General features: G+C 46.1%; 1 protein-coding gene across 1 annotated transcript; it reads left to right on the top strand.

Annotated features, from left to right (window-relative positions):
- The first annotated feature begins 4,673 nt into the window (after positions 1 to 4,673).
- LOC147635462 (uncharacterized) lies at positions 4,674 to 7,869 on the top strand. Its single transcript, XM_086802742.1, has 2 exons — positions 4,674 to 4,800; positions 5,488 to 7,869. Exon 2 carries the CDS (start codon positions 5,606 to 5,608, stop codon positions 7,694 to 7,696), a length of 2,091 nt encoding a protein of 696 aa, XP_086658868.1. The 5' UTR covers positions 4,674 to 4,800; positions 5,488 to 5,605; the 3' UTR covers positions 7,697 to 7,869.
- Positions 7,870 to 18,658: the final 10,789 nt, after the last annotated feature.

Genomic DNA, 18,658 nt, shown 5'->3' with positions numbered 1-18,658 from the left:
TTGATACAATGTATCAAATATTTGCCTTACTCGAAGTCTGGAACTCTCCACTTTTGATATCATTTTTTCTTTTTGTAGCAGTCCTTTGTAATGTGTCTTGGTAGTAACAACACTCCATGCTATTTGCGTTTTGATTTTGTTGCTAACCATCTCGACCTCTATGGCTCCCCCCTGCCTATAGAGTGGCCTCTTGCACTTATATGAGATTATTTTTCTTGTTGTTGTCGTTGCCTCTAGTTTTGATTTCCAAATCGACCATCACCATGTGCTCTAGATGATAATCTACCTCTATCTCTATCTATATATGAGCAAAAGGCTTCCTCATCTAAATTTTTAAAGGATGAACCTCCCCCAAGATTTATCTCCTCATCACAGATGAGGAGAGCAATCAGTTCCTAAAAATCTAGAAAGTTCTTTCAGACTCCAATGGAGGTTTGAAACTGATTATATTCCTTACAAGACCATACCATATTGTCATCATCTCTACTAGTGATTCAATAGAAGCAAGTGCATGTGCAAGCCCTTTAACCTTCACCAAATAATTATTTATACTCAACTTCTCTTTGATCACATTATGTAGCTCCTTATTTAGTTGAATCTTTCGAGCTATGCTTATATTATACTCTTCACCAAGGTGTCCCAAGCCTCCTTAGGCATTTGTGCATCTTGTATATGCATAATCGTGGAGACTACCACACTAATAGATAACTAACACCTTTCTGGGTTTTTCATGCCACGCTTTATATGCCTGCACCTACTACTATGGGGTTGTATTTTCTTTAGCTCCTTTTCATCACCTATGATGAACTCCCGATACCCTTTTCTCATAAGGAAATTGGATATCCTAAATTTCCAAGCCTTGAAATTATTTATGTCTAGCTTCTTGCTCACAATTTGTGACAAGGTGACAGACATCTTTACCTATAGCAACTTATCAAATATTTCTTGTAAATATCTTATGCACTTACAACAAACTTACAATCTTCACCATTGAAGTTTCTTCTTATTACTAGAGCTTTGGTGTTTTTCAAGTTTCCATTGGAGCTCTGTGTTCTTGTTGGTGGTTCACGACTTCCAACAACACTGAAGGAGGCAGCTTCTTCCAACAATGATAACCGTCCTCTCTTCAAGCTCTTGTAGTAGCCTGGCTCAACTTAGCTCTACGGGCCGACAGCATCCACAGTGAGCATCAGCTCAATAGGCTCCATCAGCTCTTCCTATGACTTTTAACATTGTCTCAACAATTAGCTACTTTAGTACCAATCCGTTATGAGAGACTGCAAGAAGGCTTTGTTAAGAATTGTAAGGAGATTCCTCTAAGGTTCTATTCATTCTATATCTAGATTCAGTAGTATTTATTCCTCCAAGGAGGACTAATAAGCGGCTCCTTGAGGCTCAACTTCTTGTGATACGATACTCCTCGATTAATAAAGATAACATACTCTATTTTCCTAATGAAGCTGAACTCTGATACCACTGTAGCTCACAATGGAATTGAACTCTCTCTCTCACACACACACACAATGTTGAATGAAAAGAACACAAGGGTGCCTCAAGGGTGCAAAGTGAGAGATAATTGGCTAGCTCAAAGGGGTCTAGGAGAGAGAGAAAGCTTTTTATAAGTATAAAGGAAAAAGTATAAATGAGTAACCAGGTTATAGATGCTATAACCCCACTATCATGAGATGCAAATAAACAGGGATGTTGTGTTTGATGTGATGATGAGTAGTTGGTATACACCATTGAAGGATTCTATAGAGGCTGAAGCAAAAAACTAGATAGGTGCCACAAATGCAGAGTAGCAAATCACAGATAGTTAGTGGACCAGAAGAGTCCTCTAGTCTATTGTGAGGCAAGTTGAGGCAAAATGTTATACCTTGAGATTTGTGAATAACTCCCTCACAAAAATGACTCTGGATTGCTCGAGAATCATGAGAGGAGCATTTGAGACGATGTCACAATACATAGTGTGCTTTTCCTTTACTAAAGATAGTGCCCCTCTTGATGTGCCCCTGCTACTATCCTTGTCTTAGCATTTCCTTGTAGAGATTTGCTTTGCTCATGTATTGCTTCCTTTGCTTGCCTCTTGAGATCATTATGTGAATTAGCGCTCTGATAACATGAGAAGAATGTAGGGGAGAGGGTGAGCTTGAGGCCCTTGTAAGTAATCTTCTTCACACATACACGCACACAAAAGTAGACAAGCGCACAAGAGGGAGTTGGTTGGCTGAATTTTCCTTTGTCTTCTCACTTATTCTACAGCCGTAACATAAATATAAGAGTACATACTAAATGGAAAAGTACTCTACTACTAAAACATATAAGTTTATGAGAAGAGGGTGAAACTACTATAAGGGAAAGTACTCTATTACTGAAACATACAAGGTCATGAGAAGAATGTGGGGGAGAGGCTGAGCTTGAGATCCTTGCAAGGAATCTTCTTCACACATACACACACACACACACACACACATAAGAGTAGACAAGCACACAAGAGAGAGAGAGAGAGAGAGAGAGAGATAGAGATAGAGAGAGAGAGAATGTCTTCTTTATTTATCTATAACCATAACATAAAGATAAGAGTACATACTATAAGGGAAAGTACTCTATTATAAGAGAGAGATGGATGGCTGAATTTTTCAATGTCTTCTTCATTTAACTACACTCATAACATAAAGATAAGAGTACATGCTATAAGGGATTGTACTCTACTACAAAAACATACAAGGTCCACTCGAATACTGAGTTGAATTTTGCTATCTTCTTCACTTCTTTGCAACCATAACATAAAGATAAGAGTACATATTATAAGGGAAAGTACATAAAGATAAGAGTAAACATTATAAGGGAAAGTATACTACTACTAAAACATACAAGCTTTATATTCTAAAACTGACTATAAGAGATGGCGCTATAACTATGCCATAACTTTAGTAAACCAAAGTACAACTTGCAAACCATGTGAAAGTACATATTATAAGGGGAATTCCTCTACTACTAAAACATACAAGGTCTATAGTGTGAACCCAACTACAGGAGCTGGCGCTATAACTATCATAACTCTAGTAAACTGAAGCACAGCCTGTAAACCATTGGCAGTATATTAACGATAATCTCACCAACCATGCCAATGATACAAGTATAGAGATGTCATCCTTGTGTGACTACTAAGAATAATTCCACCAAAACCCATGGCACTGAAATTGTGGAATCAGACCATAAAAGTTGTAACCCATATAATTTCTCTTTTGGCAACCCTGCAAATCAAGGTTTGGCTAGACTTGCTAGTTGGGAGTCAATGCTCATATTCATGTTGAGAAGAACCATAAAATTAAAAGCTTAGGGTGTTTTACATAAGCTGCACACATGTAATAATGCATGTTTTATGTAGCATTTACACATATAATAAAAAATCATCCTTTGAGGAAGTTGGGTAAGTAAAGCCCAAAGCACAATCAACATTGGTGATAACACAACTACCCTTCGAGGAAGCTGGTATGTAAGGCCCAATGTACAATCAACATTGCTGAGACAACACAACTACCCCTTCGAGAAAGTTGGGTAAGTAAAGCCCAATGTACAATCAAAATTGTTGATAACACAACTACCCTTTGAGGAAGCTGGGTACGGTGGGTACGTAAAGCCCAATTTACAATCAACATTTTTTATTACACAACTACCCTATGACTCTCTACTAAACATGCTTCTACAGGAAGTAGAGCCTACATCTCAGCCACCTTCTCTAAGTCCTTCATGCACTTTAATTAACCTCTCTTAGCACTGGCCACCACTGGGAAGACTTCATTGGATACCCCTACCCTAAACATCAATAAATCTCTAGACTTTTGAAATTTTTTAACTTTAAATACATTTTTAAATGAGAAGTTTCCAAACATCATATCTTGCTTCGCCACTAATAAGAGAAACAGATTTAGCTATCTAACTTCCCGTAGTTCATTTCTTATAAGACAAGAGACTAAACAAATAAAGTTGCCAAGTTACTATTAGTGAGATCATTCCTCTCTCTAGACCTAAAAGACCCAAAAAGACTCCCAAATTCCCGAATATACTCAGGAATTATGGTTGAATACAATCTTTAAATGAATGAGAATGCTTCTCTTAGGCAATCCACATACCCTTGCATGGCTAGTTGGCCTTCCTTGATCGTATTCTAAAAAAGTAAATGGTTGCATAACTTGGTCAATAAGCAAGGAAATCCACTTGTTAGGCTAAAAGCCGAGCTTGAAATGATAAAGAAGTGTGATTTGATCTTGATAAAAATGTGTGATGTAAAATGATATGTACACTAGTAATGAGTCATAAGAAATTAACATGTGCCACAATATATTTTTAATTTTCTTACAAGACGTATAATTCTAAGGATAAAAGGTCTACAATCATACCCATTTGTATATAAAATGGCTTAAAATTTTGCTACCTTGACCTTTTTCATACTTCCTTAGCCATGGGAAGTTAACCCCCAAATGGTTGTTCACTACTTCTGACCCCTAGTTACCCTTTTAAAAAATGACATTTTTATGTCCTATGAAGGTACTAAACTCGTGTTAAGAGCCCTACGACCCAATTTTTTAAAAATAAAATTCCATACCAGGCCTACTTAAAAGAGTATGTATTTAGTAGATTTAAAGGAGTATTTTTTTATATTAATACGCATTTAAATGATAGCTCATGGGAGGTTGATTACGCATGAGCGCAACGTGCCACTTTGGTCACACATTTGACAATCTTAGGTTCTAATGAGAGCAAAAAGCAAAAAGCAAAAAGAGCTTAGGGGAGCAGGTAACCTAGATTGCATAGCAGAAAGCAGTAGTTTTTTATTGGAAAAATTCCCCCCACCCCCTCCTCCTGCTTTTGGGTTTGTTTCAGATGTACCAGTTGATTTTTTGCTTTTTAAGCTTGCGTTAACCATTCTTAATCCTGGGAGAAATTGGGTTTTTTGCATGTAAAAACACACACTGATTTTCTTCCATTTTCTGTTTTAATCATGCAAGTTGTGCTAGCATTAGTACATTTGCATGCCCAGGGCGTGTGTGTGTGTGGTGATTTTTTTTTTAAATTATAAAGTGTGTGTGTGTGTGTGTGTGTGTGTGTGTGGTGATTATGCGAAATTAATGTACTATCTTACTCATTGCTGACCATGCAATTCATAAAATTTCCACTCTTTCTATTAAAAATCTTTTTATGCTCTAACTGTGCAGAATATATAAATCATAGTACATTTTTAAACTCTCTTTTTTTTTTTTTTTCATCTTGCGCATGAATTTACGCTCTCAAGAAAAAAAATGTTTTAATCTTTCAGAATGTATGAGTGTGTGTCTCAAGAGAAGTATGACCATGCAATACATCAAAATTATTTATATTTTGTGATCATGCAATTTATTAAAATTATGTATAGTCTATGATTGATTTCTACTGCAGCAAGGTTTTACTTAACTAATTTATCCTTTTCTTTCCTTCAAATTACAGGCAAAAAGGCATTATAGAAGAGAGGAGCATATGAACAAAACAAAACAAGGTAAAGCTCAGCTGATATATGTTCATATGATGTGCTGTCCCCTTAAAGGGTTTTCTTGACATTCTCATCATGGACTGCAACAAAGAAGATGCCATAAAAGCGCAGCAGGTAGCCGAAAGCAAGATAGTATCAGGAGACTATCTCGGGGCAAAGAAATTCATCCTCAAAGCACAGCGTCTTTTCCCAGATTTGGGTGGTTTACCCCAATTGCTGGCAGTAGTGGATGTTCATAGCAGTGCCCATGAGGTGACTGGTCACCCTGCAGCCAATTGGCACCAAATTCTGCAAGTGGATCGATGTGCGGATGAAGAGACCGTCCGGAAACAATACAGGAAGCTGCTGCTGCTGCTGCATCCGGACAAAAACAAGTATGCTGGTGCAGCATCTGCTTTTAAATTTGTTAAAGATGCCTGGGAAATCTTTGAAAGAGAGAAGGATTCAGCCAAGCCCTTTGCCAAAGATGGTATCAGTCAGCCTCCCTCAAGGGCCACTTCCTTCTGGACCATCTGCCCAGAGTGCAAGACCCTGTCTGAGCATGCCAAGAGTCTAGAGCACCAGTATGTTCAGTGCCTGCACTGCTTGCGGCCTTTTATAGCTGTGAAGATCCCCCACAATGAAGAACCTTCCCAAAGCAGATGTCAGGATGAGAGCGTTGATGTTAAAAAGCAGCACTGCGATGAGAAAAAAGCTGCCCCCAGCACGTCAACTCATGGTGGAAAGCAGCCAGCGAATGACAAGGCTGACGGCACATCAACAACGCAGCCAAAGGAAACAAAGAGAGGTTTACATGATGAGGCTGATGAGGAAGAGGAGGAGAAACTGAGAGATTTTGATGAGTTGCAAACCAAGAAGGAAAACAAGGCCTCTGTTGGGTATGATTTGTCTTCATCATTGGAGGACCGGGGAAAGAAAAGGAAGAGGAACAGCAGGCTGAAGTCCACTAAAACCCGAGCAACAAAGCAGAAAAGGTCTGCACCAGAAACATCCATAGGAAGGTCAAAACAGAGTAAAAGGAATGCTGCTGCACATTTAGAACCTGAGCCTGACTCCGAGCACAGCAGTGAGTTTCCTGTCCCAGAGGGTGACGATTATTTCATGAGTTATGGTGTGAAAGAAAATGGCTACATGTGTGATGCTGGGGTTAAAAATGACAATGGCAATTGCAGCCACCACCAGTATGATGATGTTGAGGTTGGCATGGACACAACCGAGGGCATGAAGAATCAACTCTTTGAAAAGCTGAAGCTTCATATATTTAAAGAATTCAATAAGGACAAGTTCCAAGTTGTGGAGATCAAACGAGATGAAGCAAATGCTGCACAAGACAAGGAGACGGAAGTGGGCAGATATTCAGGTGCTAGTGCTGGCAAGGTCATTCAGCTGAAGCTGGCTGTGACTTTCACGCTAGCTGCCACCACTGTGCATGATCATGCTGCAGCTTCTGAAAACTGCATGGCTGGGGGCTCAGAAATCGGGGAAGAAGACCAAGACAGTGTGGATTGTCAAGTGCCGGATAGTGATGTGTATAACTTTGACAAAGAGAGGCAAGAAGAAAGCTTTGCACCTGGTCAAATCTGGGCGATCTACGATGATGATGATGGGATGCCCCGTTTCTATGCCCACATTGCGGAAGTGGTCTCTGTGCATCCATTCCATGTGCGCATGAACTGGCTATACCCTGCCAAGTCAGTCTCAAAGGATGTGCGGGCGTGGGTCAAGGCGGGCTTTGCCTACACATGTGGTGAGTACAGACTTGGCAAAGAAGAGAGCCGAGAGACAGTCAACATCTTTTCTCACTTGATGCCTTATGAAACTGGACAGCCACCAAGCGTATTACAGATCTATCCGCGAAAAGGTGATGTATGGGCATTGTATAAGATGTGGAAACCTCGGAAGGGCGCTACATGTGATTGTGAGCCAGTAGAGGTGATTTCACATTACAGCGAGGAGCTCGGGGTACAAGTTGCCCCCCTCTTTAGAGTAACAGGATATAGGTCAATTTTTTGCAGGAAGGGGACTGGGAGTTTCCGGTATATACCTAAAGCCGAGCTCAGAAGGTTTTCTCACCAGATCCCGGCACATTATCTTGCAGGCGATGAAGTGGTCGGGCTTCCGCAATACTGTGTGGACCTTGATACTGCTGCTATTAACCTAGATTAGGTACAAAAATCTCCCGTTTGTATTAGATTTTAGTAGCTTGGAAAGCCCCACTTTGCAGTAGACATTAGGTAATGCCCAGGTTGTGTTGCTGGATGATTTTGTATGTAGAGACCAGTTCAATGTTGGCACTTGTTGACATAATCTGACAGGTCATTTTCTGATTGGCTCTTCAATGAAGGCTTATCTTGAGATACAGGCGAAATTTTTAAACAAAGGTTGAATGCAGGGATAGAAATCATACGGTGGCAAAGGTTGAAGATGGTTCACTTTAAATCTCAACATGTAATTCTTATGTGTATGCGGGTGGGTGAGTGGGTTTTGAGTAACTACTTGTAAGGCTAGGGCAGTGGGCATCTGTCCTAAATGTGGTATTTCATGGTAAGGTGATGGGGTGTTGAGACACAAGGTTGAGTCTACGTGCATGCTAACATGTTTTTTTTTTCCAAGAAAAACTTCTATTAGTTATATGAAAAACCAGCCAACAGCTGAAGTACATGCTCAAAGCCTCTAAAAGAGGGAAAACACTTGGGAGGTTAGTCCCTTCCATGGCTGGCCGCTCTTGGAGAGAACTACCTCATACAAGTGGGTGGTTTGGGGGGGGAGGGGGGGGGTGTTACGCCCCAAGGCTAACCAGGGTTAAGACCTTCAGGTTAGGTTAACCATAGCCTATGGCAAGGCATCTTAAGTGGGGGTAAGTAGCTATTATGAGACATGTGCTATATTTGGCTCCTAGTTTATATGAGGCCTAATTTATGAGTCAATTTGAGAGAGAGCTCCTCAGACCTCGACTCAAGGCCTTGAGACTACTCCGTGCGTACATCTGATGGGTATGTTCTGGTGGTATGTGCTCGAGTCTTTGTGTGTTTTTTTTCTATTTGTTAATTTTAATTGCAGGGTCTACTAGCATGGGGGCTTTACATTGGTATCAGAGCTGGACCTACTTGGATTAGGCTTAGAGAAAGCCGAAAGGGGCAGTTTTCGCATTGTTCTTTTGCTTTCCAAGGTCTGGGTGGTATGGGTGGGACGCTTGGATGGAAAGCGGGGAATAACCGGGGAGAAGGTCGGTGTGGTTGGATGTGTGGGAGTTTTGCAAAGAACTCCATATCCATAAGAAAAAAGTAGAGGGAAAAGCGTCATGCTTCTTGTTACTTTTTTTTCCCGGGAAAAAGATCCATCTCTTAGTTACCAAGAGAACAACCAAAATGGCTAAGTACAAATCCATATCCAAAGGGGAAACACCAATCAAGATGAACAAAGGGGAGGATGCACTTCTCCTGTGTGGCTGGCTGCTCTAGGAGGAGAAGGCTATCTCATACAATGTGTATTGGGGGGGGGGGGGGGGGGGGGGGAGATAACCACACAGGTGGTCTGTAATGCCAAGTGGGCTCGCCACCACTATCTGTAAGAAAAGGACCGTATCTCCAGATCGCGAGGAAGACACTTCCTCATGCGGTCCGAGCTGCCCTAAAGCTGCCCCCACACTGACCACGGAGGGTATGAATGATATCGAGCGAGATGCTCCAGATAGACTCCGGTGGCAGGGTGCAGGTGCCTTCGATGGCTTCGCTGCATTGAGCTCTCCATATATGCCACGCGGCTATACTACTACAAATCTCCCATCTTTGGCAAGAACCTAGGGTCCAACTACCAGACAGTGGAGCTTCCAGACGGTGGAGCTGGAACTGGCACAATGGAAATACCAAGATGAGAGACTTGAAGGGCTACCCCCCCACCTTCCTCCTCATACGGCATGATGATCGTGGCCTCAGTGGCCCAAGCAACAATGCCCCACATAACAATGCGGGTGGGAGCCCGATCCATAGTGAAAATGCGTAGGATCCTCTGCAAAGCTGCTGGGCCTTTGGGCAATCCCAACAAAGACAGTGACGTTGAGACTCCTGGGGATGGCCACACCTCTGACATAATGCTGGTCTACCCCCAATGGCCAACCAAGTGCCAACTGCTAAGCTCCTACGTGCTAGCAGCCACATGAAAAGAGTGATCTTCCATGGCTGAAAGCTGTCCTACAGCTGCTTCCAGAAATCTACGAGAAAATGGGACGGGAGGCCCTGGGACTGCCAATGTGCTGTTGCTATTGGAGTGCCCTCCACCTTTGACATTTGAATCCCGCGGCCTAGCCATGCAGTGTAAGCAAAGAAGGGGTACCAAGCAACTCCTCTTTGTACTTTGGATCCTGCCATGTCCACTCTCTTGAGTCCCACTGGAGACTCGTGACCGCCATAGTCTTTCTCTGGCCACCTTGGTTGGTGGATGGTCGATGTGCCACTCGTGTGCGTGAAAACCAATCACCCTCACCTTGTGCAAGGCGCATCCCTTGAGGTCCTCTAAGGGGGTCTCTGATCTCTCGAGTCTACCATGAAGCCCAAAAGAGAAGGTGAGTAGAGCAGAGTACTCTTTTGCGCCATGAATTGCCAAGGGTATACTGTGCCTAGTGAACACTCCCAGCCACTACGGAGGAGAAGGATCTGGTATCGAGGCTAGCCCACTCTGGAGGGATGGAAGAGTTGATGTCGAGGCTAAGTCGGTCTTTGCGTCAGATCCCAAGAAGGTAGTTGTTTGAATGCAAGCCAATCTCCAAGTGACCTAGCAGGGCCCATCCTCAAGGCTCCCCAAGATATGTGTGGGCGAGCCCCGAGCATGTGACCACTAGATAGACGGACCAAAGGATTCCAAATCAGAGGCTGTCAGAGCCACTCCTCGGAGGCTACTGGAGTTGACTGTAGGGCCGGCCTGAGATGATCCCAAGCACTCAAGAGACTGGCTACAAATCTGTCCTCAAAAGCTGGGCTAAAGCCACGTGCCCACATCTCTGTGAAGATCCATCTCGTGCTTTGAGGCCAAGGGCCTCCCAGGGTCGGAGTGCAGGCGGAGATCCTAGCCAGGAGGAAGTCCTTCCAAGGCTCACCGCCCGGAAGAAGACCACAAACAATCAACTTGCCCAACAGGGCACGGCTCTGAATGGAGGGGTCAATGATGCCCAGGCCCCGTCTGTGTCGCAGTTGAATGAACATTCGCCTTGGTCGGTCTCTCATCATTGCCAGCCCATAGAAAGTTCCGGATCAAACGCTGAACCTGGCCAATACATGCTCGGGAGAAAGACCATCAGGAGGTGATGTACCACATGGTGGCAAGAAGAACCAGGTTCGAAACCACTACCCGGCCAGCTAGGGAAAGCCTAGCCAAACTCCAATATAACAGCTTCGAATGCTCAGAAGAAGTGGGGTGAGCTGTTGCTCAGGGAAGACGTCAATGCCAACCTGGCATCCTAGATAACAAACTGGGGTTCCCCTCAGGACCCACTGAAAAGCCTCAATTGGACGCCAAGTCAAGGCAGGTGATGAGCCAACCCAAAATCCACACAACTTGTGCCAGTTGATATGTGCTCTGGATGCACAACAAAAAACCTTGCCTCGGCGAATCTTTGAGTTTCCCCTCGGCCCTCGATAGGTATGCTGTTGTGTCATCGGTGAACTCGGAGTCAAGAAGCTCCTTTTGCACTCGGACGGGGAGCCCCAATCCCTATAGTCCGGTCTCTTGGGCGGAAAGAAAGTTGCTCATGGCCTCAGCTACGAACAAGAAAAGATAAGTTGCACCCTTGCCGGATTGAGTGTGAAAGCGGAAATCTGTCACCTCTAGCACCTTGAATAAGCACTTGGCTATGAGAAGCCCTACATTAATGAGTGCAGGAAGCGGGTGGAGGAGGAGGAAAAGAAAGACTCAGGTATGGCTGTAACTGATGCATCAGCTAAAGTTCCGATACACCTCGGACCCACTCCTCTAGGAAACCCATCTTGCACATCGTCTCCTTGAGAAAGCCCTCTATTCTATCATAGGCTTTCTCAAAATCGAGGAGGAACACAATCAGATCCTGCTGCCACATCCTAGCCAATGCGGTCACCTCCTAGAAGGTGAAGATGTTGTCCAGAATATTCCGATCTTGAACGAAACTTGTTTGTGTACCATGAATCAAGTCGGGAGAAAGGGCTGCAATATCCGGCTAATGGCCTTGGCTAGAATTCTGTAGGCACCCTGATGGGTCTTCATTGCCGGATCTCCAATCTATCACCACCCTCCTTGGGAATCAAGTGAATCAAACCCTCCGACAGCCTCGTTGGCATGGATCTTGTAACATTATCTCATTAAAGGCAGCCCTGATGCCACCTTCCATGAGATCCAATGTCGCAGAAATAAAAGAGGCTGGAAGCCCGTCCTCTCCCAGGCATCTGCCCCTCGGTAGTGCTGTCATAGCCTTTGCCAACTCCTCAACTGTGAAGGGGGTCAGGAGGAAAGTCCTAAGAGAGTGAGGGACCACCGCGCTCACGTGCATCCATCACTTGTGCGGAAATGGGGGTGCCAGTGAGACGAGTGCTGAAGAAATTTGTGGCGATGGCTCTCACATGCGGGGGGGTTGTAACAATGGATCCATCTGGGCCTTGCAACCTGCACGGATGCTGCCCGTACGGAGCTCAGATCCATTGAGGAGCGGCTATTTGATGCACTCTCTTGAAGCCGTTGTAGAGAGGCAAGACCCTTGTGAATACTCCTCTCTTGCTTTCGGAAGCCAACCAATCTACTCTACGCTGCCTCCTATAAAAGACTGCTAATCTCGCCAAGGCCTGCATCCAGGGCTCTTGCAGTTGCTCATGAGTGAAAATCCAGCCTCTGCGAAACCCCCTCTTATCTTGCTGCAGATCTGTGGGTCCTGAATGAGGCTATCTAGAATCTAGGTAGTCATCTGTCTGTCCTGCCTCTAGGGGTCATCTCGGGGGAGAATAACCGAAGTGTGGTCGGAAAAAGTAGTGCTAGCCAAAATACCAATCATGCCGCCACGCCCACAAGCCCACTCGTCAACATAGAACCGATGGAGTTTGGATAGGTTAGAGTCGGTGTTCCTCTTGTCAGATTTGGAGAAACACATACTCCCAGGACTACATCCGAACTCTGGAAGATGCCAAGGGTCCTGGCCCCTGAGAGATCAACTCCTCCCATGCCGAGTACTCTGCACCTGATATAGTGGCCATGCCACCTCTGAGTCTACTATTATCGGTCGACTCCAACATGTTAAAGTCCCCGCCCATACACCAGAAATCTGCCTACGGCAGGGACTGACGGACTGTACTCCAAAAGGTGACTCTGCCGGCTACAGTGCTCAGCGCATAGACATTCAGGAAGCCAACACAGTCCTCCCCTATCCTGATGGTAGTCCACTGAGCCTGTCCAGTGATTATGGTGCTTGAGTCTACCACTACCGGTAAAAGCTGCTCATTGACGGAAATGCATACTCCACCCTGTGTCCTAGAGGGGCCAAAAGAGTGGGACTAGAAGGTGTGACTCCTGCCTTGTAAGATCTTCCTGCAGCGGTGGGTCCGTCCCTCTGAAAGATGGTGCTGCTGTAAGAAGAGAATGTCAATGGGTCCACCAGCTGTTGCTCTACGGAGCTTCTCTCTGAGGACACCACGCCTTTGGAAGCACTGTGGGCCCCCAAACCCCGGGATGTTCCATGAGACAATCCACATAGCTAAGAGTGGTGAGAAGTGGAATCATTTTAACTGCCCTCCACTCAAAGAGTCTTGCGCGTGGGTTTTGATGGCGAGTAATCACTGTCAGTCCTGGGGCAAAGCCCCACCAGATGGGCATGTACCCTGGCCTCCATGTGTACCCACTGTGAGTTTGCATACTCCGGACTCCAGCTGTCACAGTGCAGGTATCTGTAGGATGGGGGACCACAGAAACATGTAGGAAAACAAAAAGGAGCACCTCCAGGCCAGAGGACACCATCTCCCATGTTTGATCCCTGAGGCCGGAGCGGCCCAACTCCATCTGAGCCAAAGGCTAGAGGTGGGTAAGCACATTTGTGATGCGCAGGTCATGCATATGATGTGAAAGCTCAATGGCCTGCCCTTGTATAGCCAAGGATACTGACTTCGTGCTATAGTCCGTCCCCTGTGCTGCACTCAGGGGGGAAAGGAGAAGATCATCGCTCCACTCTCTGGGGTGGACGCCCTGGAGTGGTATAACACGACACAAATGCGGATGGGAGAGCCATTGTCTCCTCAAACATGCTAGCTCCATCAATTGGGAGGCACTGGAAAAAACTATAGTTGACTGGTTGTCCCAACACCTTGGGGGGGGCGTCTGGCAACTCTGGAGGGAGAGCCCAGGTCGCAATGGTCATCTCTACTGGCTCCGAGAAATGATGAATCAACTGGCGGACGGAGCTGGCCGGCTGTCACCGCTGCGTATCTGGCGCAGCCGAAGGGTGCCGAGAGTGAGCGGGAGGAAGTTGGGGGTGGAAGCCAAGAGGGGGGAGAGTCAAGGCAGAATGCAAGGGAGCGGGAGGAAGTGGGGGGGGGGGGGGTTCTGCGAGGCGGGCCCGCTGCAGGTGTTGAAGGGTCAGCAATCTCCATTGGCTGGAAACCTAGAGGGGGCTCCCAACAATGTAATGGTCTCCAGAAGGGCGGGGGGAGGCGGGAGCAGGTTCCTCCAGGGGGGCCATCACCTTCAAGGGGTTACTGAGATAAATGCTCAAAACGGGTTTTTGACAAAACCATATCCTCTTAGATCCTGCCAGCTTGGCGCGCCTGCCTATGCCACTTGGCTCGACGTCGGCTGGCAGTCTTGCCTCAGGCCAGTGGTGTGCCACTCTCCTGCGCCGGCCTCAGCCAGTGTCATGTGCATCAGCAATGCCATGGACCTTCTCAAGACTAAATCCAGAAGGGGCAAGCAGATAAAGACCATGAACCAGTAGAAGATGGACATGGAGCAGGACTTGGAGCAAAGCATGGATCAAAAGGCTTTCGGCTGCATGGAGGCTGACATCAGCATGACCAAAGGGCTGTCGGCTGCAGGACAGAGGGTGCTGGCAGCAGGCGCATCCAAGAGACCCAGTCGGCTGCATTGAATAAGATTTTATGAATTAGTAACTGGCCGACCAGCAGTCGGCCAGTTTTCCACATGCTCCAAGGCCTATATAAAGGCACACTTGCTCTTTGTTTTATTCATTCAATCCCACTAGGGGTTTGGATCCTTAGAGGTCCCATAGGGGACAGATTTTAGGGTTTACCACCTTTTTATGAAGGCAGCCAAGGGCTGCAAGATATGTACCTTTTTGTACCATAGTATATACTGAATTTCCAGCACTTCTCACTCTCTCTCTCTACTCTCTCTCTACCTGCGTTTTTGCATCAGATGGTGCGTTTTTGCATCAGAAGGTTTCCAAGAGTGTTTAGGGCTGGAAGAAGACTACCCGGAGCTTCCGCGCGTTACATTGGTATCAGAGCATCAGGCTCAGCCAAGCTAAACACTGATTCAGTCCCAGATGATGGTGTACAGGTCCAAGGTACAGGAAAGTACATGGATTCGAAGCCCAAGGCGGGAACACAGATCGGGAAGAACTCCCAGGAGGTTTGTTGGTGGTGTTCCACAGTGCCAGACGGGGATGGCAGTTTCGTGAGCCAGATAGGTTCTAAGGGAACGGTCCCAAGGGAGGTTGATCCTCCAAGGGTGATGTGAGAGTGCCAGACTCAGTTCCAGGAATGAAGACCAAGACGGTGTTCAGAGTCAGGGCAGGAATGGATTGTGGACTAGAGGAAGACCAGATGCATAGATCTTCATCAGAGACAGAGTGGTTTGGAGAACAGATCGGATTTTTAGAGAAAAAGTTTACCAGGGATGGATGATGACAGAGGGACTTCGGAACAGGATTGGGATGATGACAGTCATCCAAGAGCAGGTTGGATTCCCGTCATGAAGTTTAGCAGAGGGGGATGTCATGTGCATCAGCAATGCCATGGACCTTCTCAAGACTAAATCCAGAAGGGGCAAGCAGATAAAGACCATGAACCAGTAGAAGATGGACATGGAGCAGGACTTGGAGCAAAGCATGGATCAAAAGGCTGTCGGCTGCATGGAGGCTGACATCAGCATGACCAAAGGGCTGTCGGCTACAGGACAGAGGGTGCTGGCAGCAGGCGCATCCAAGAGACCCAGTCGGCTGCATTGAATAAGATTTTATGAATTAGTAACTGGCCGACCAGCAGTCGGCCAGTTTCCCACATGCTCCAAGGCCTATATAAAGGCACACTTGCTCTTTGTTTTATTCATTCAATCCCACTAGGGGTTTGGATCCTTAGAGGTCCCATAGGGGACAGATTTTAGGGTTTACCACCTTTTATGAAGGCAGCCAAGGGCTGCAAGATATGTACCTTTTTGTACCATAGTATATACTGAATTTCCAGCACTTCTCACTCTCTCTCTCTACTCTCTCTCTACCTGCGTTTTTGCATCAGATGGTGCGTTTTTGCATCAGAAGGTTTCCAAGAGTGTTTAGGGCTGAAAGAAGACTACCCAGAGCTTCCGCGCGTTACAGCTAGGGCCTAGTGCTCTGGTACATGGGGATCTGAGTCCCGCCCATCCCCCTGTGGAGGGTCTGAATTGCGGCCAAGGGGGGGGGGGGGGGGGCATCCTGGACTGCCGGCGAGGGTTGACTCTAGCAAGGTGACCCATCTAGCGACAGATGAAACGTTGGCCTAGTCCACTCTTTGTAGAATCGGGTTCCCCCCCTAGACTAGGGAGCGAAATGATGTGAGGCACTGAGTCTGGGGAGGCGATGGAGATACGAAGGGATGGAATCCCAGCCGTCTGTGCAAGAACTGAAGCGAAGGGTTGGGGGGGGGATTCCTTCACCCTCCCGATAGCACCACGTGTCACCGGGAGGAGAGGAAGGTATTCCTTCCTGAGGCCTGGAAGTCAGACTGTCACAGGAAAGCTTGAGACGCTAGCCAGAGGATCAGATGCTGGGTCGAAGCTGTGCTACCACCTCGCAAAAAAGGCCTAGGCCGTACGCAGTGCGACGGGGCTCAGCTGCATGACTTTGTCCAAAGCAACAAGCGAATTGAACTCAACCTGGTAGTAGCCACGCCAAAGAGGATGAATGTTTGTGATCTTTCCAGGCATGTCGAGAAAGCTAGCTTGTAACAGATCCCTGAATTGTCCGTGTGCCGGGCAGCTACCCACCGTCTTGCATACCAAGGTGGAGACCTCCAAAGAGGCAACTGTTGAAGCGAGGAGCTCGAGACCTATATGCCACATGTCAAATCATGATGCCAAGTGTCCCTTATAGGTGTCACTTTGCTATACATCACTACTTACAAAAGACCTTTTAAGAGGGTGTTCCCACACAAAAAAGAACCTACACTAGAGCGGTTGTTTGCACACACTAGAAATTCTTTATTTAATGCCTATTTTACACAAAATATAAAGTGCTAGTTTACACCACCACTTAGCACTTGAATTATTTCCACATAATCACTATTAATATTTAACATTCCGCCCATAATGATAATGTGGTTAGAAAGTCTCTTCCGACACTCTCTAATGTAGTGGCAAGGCTTGTGGCAATAATGACGCTTTCCTTTCTTCTTCTTGGTGTCATCATGTGATGAGTTCACTTTGCCTTTGTCCTTGGAGAAGTAAGCTTGGTCTTCTCTGCTTGCATCACCCTTGGATCTGTTCTTCCTTGTCTGCTCCTCATGGAGAAGCTCTTTAAAGGATACAGGGTTGCCTCCTCCTCTCATAGAAAGATTTAGAGAAGAATGAATACTCTGATATGACGCAGGTAAGGAGTTAAGAACGGTGGGACCAATTTTCTATTATCAACTATTTCATCTATATTCAATAGTTGTTCTTTTAGATCTGTTACATACAATGGGGGGAGGGAGAAACAACCACTCATGTGGTATATAGTGCCAAGTGGGCTTGCCATCTCACTGTCTATAAGAAAAGAATCATGATGCCAAATCCTCAAGAAGGCCTCCGGCACTTCCGCATGCGGTCTGAGCCACCCTACAGCTTCCCCCACTAACCACAGAGGGTATGAATGATATCGATCTAGATTCTCTGGATGGACTCCACTGCTAGCTAGGTGAGGGTGCCTTTAATGGCTTCACAGCATTGAGCTCTCCAGATGTGCCATGTAGTAATATTGCTACAAATCTCCTATCTATGGTTAGAACCTCAACTCCAGTGACCTATAGGTGCATCTAGAATTAGCACTGCAGAAATACAAAGGTGAGAGACCTGAAGTGCTAGTCCCACACCCTCCTCCTCCTATGACATGATGACTACAGCCTTAGTGGCCTAAGCAATTGTGCCTCACGTAACAATGCGAGAGGGTGCCTAGTCCATAGTGAAAATGAATAGGATCCACTGCCAAACTTGTTGAGCCTTCAAGCAATCCCAAAGACAATGACGCTGGGACTCCTGAGGATGGCCACACCTTGGACATAATGCTAGCCTACCCCCAATTGCCAACCAAGTGCCAACTGCCAAGCTCCTATGTGCCAGTTGCCACATGAATAGAGTGATCTTCCGTAGCCAAAACCTATCCTATAGCCTCTTCTAGAAATTTGGGAGAAAATGCGGTGAGAGGCCCTCGGACGGCCAATGTTTTGCTGATGTTATTGCCAGAGTGCCCTCAACCTCTCGCATCTGAATCCTAAATCCCAACCATGTAGTGTATGCAAAAAAGGGGGTGCCAAGCGTCTCTTCACTGTCCTATGGATCATGCTATGTCCACTCTCTCGAGTCCCACTAGACACGTGAGGTTGTTCCTCCCAAATCCACAAACACCAGTCTCTCTTTGGACACCTTTGCCCGTGGAGGGTCGATGTGCCACTCATGTGCATGGAAACCAATCACCCTCACCCTCTGCAACGTGCATCTGAAATTCTCCAAGGGCGTCTCTACTCTCTCCAGTCTGTCCCATGAGGTCCAATAAAGAAGGTGAGCAAGGCAGAACTCTCGTCCATGCCATGAATTGCCAGGGGTATATCACGCCTGGTGAACACTCCCAGCCACTGTGGGGGATGAGGTTCCAGTATTGAGCCTAGCCACTCCAGAGGCATGGAAGAGTTTATGTCGAGGCTAAGTCTATCCTTGCCT

Source organism: Cibotium barometz, chromosome 9 (genome assembly GCF_041138505.1).
Source record: "Cibotium barometz isolate CiBa-2024 chromosome 9, ASM4113850v1, whole genome shotgun sequence".
NCBI classification, from domain to species: domain Eukaryota; kingdom Viridiplantae; phylum Streptophyta; class Polypodiopsida; order Cyatheales; family Cibotiaceae; genus Cibotium; species Cibotium barometz.
The sequence above is the reverse complement of the archived record's forward strand: the minus strand, read 5'-3'. Positions and strand labels throughout refer to the sequence as shown.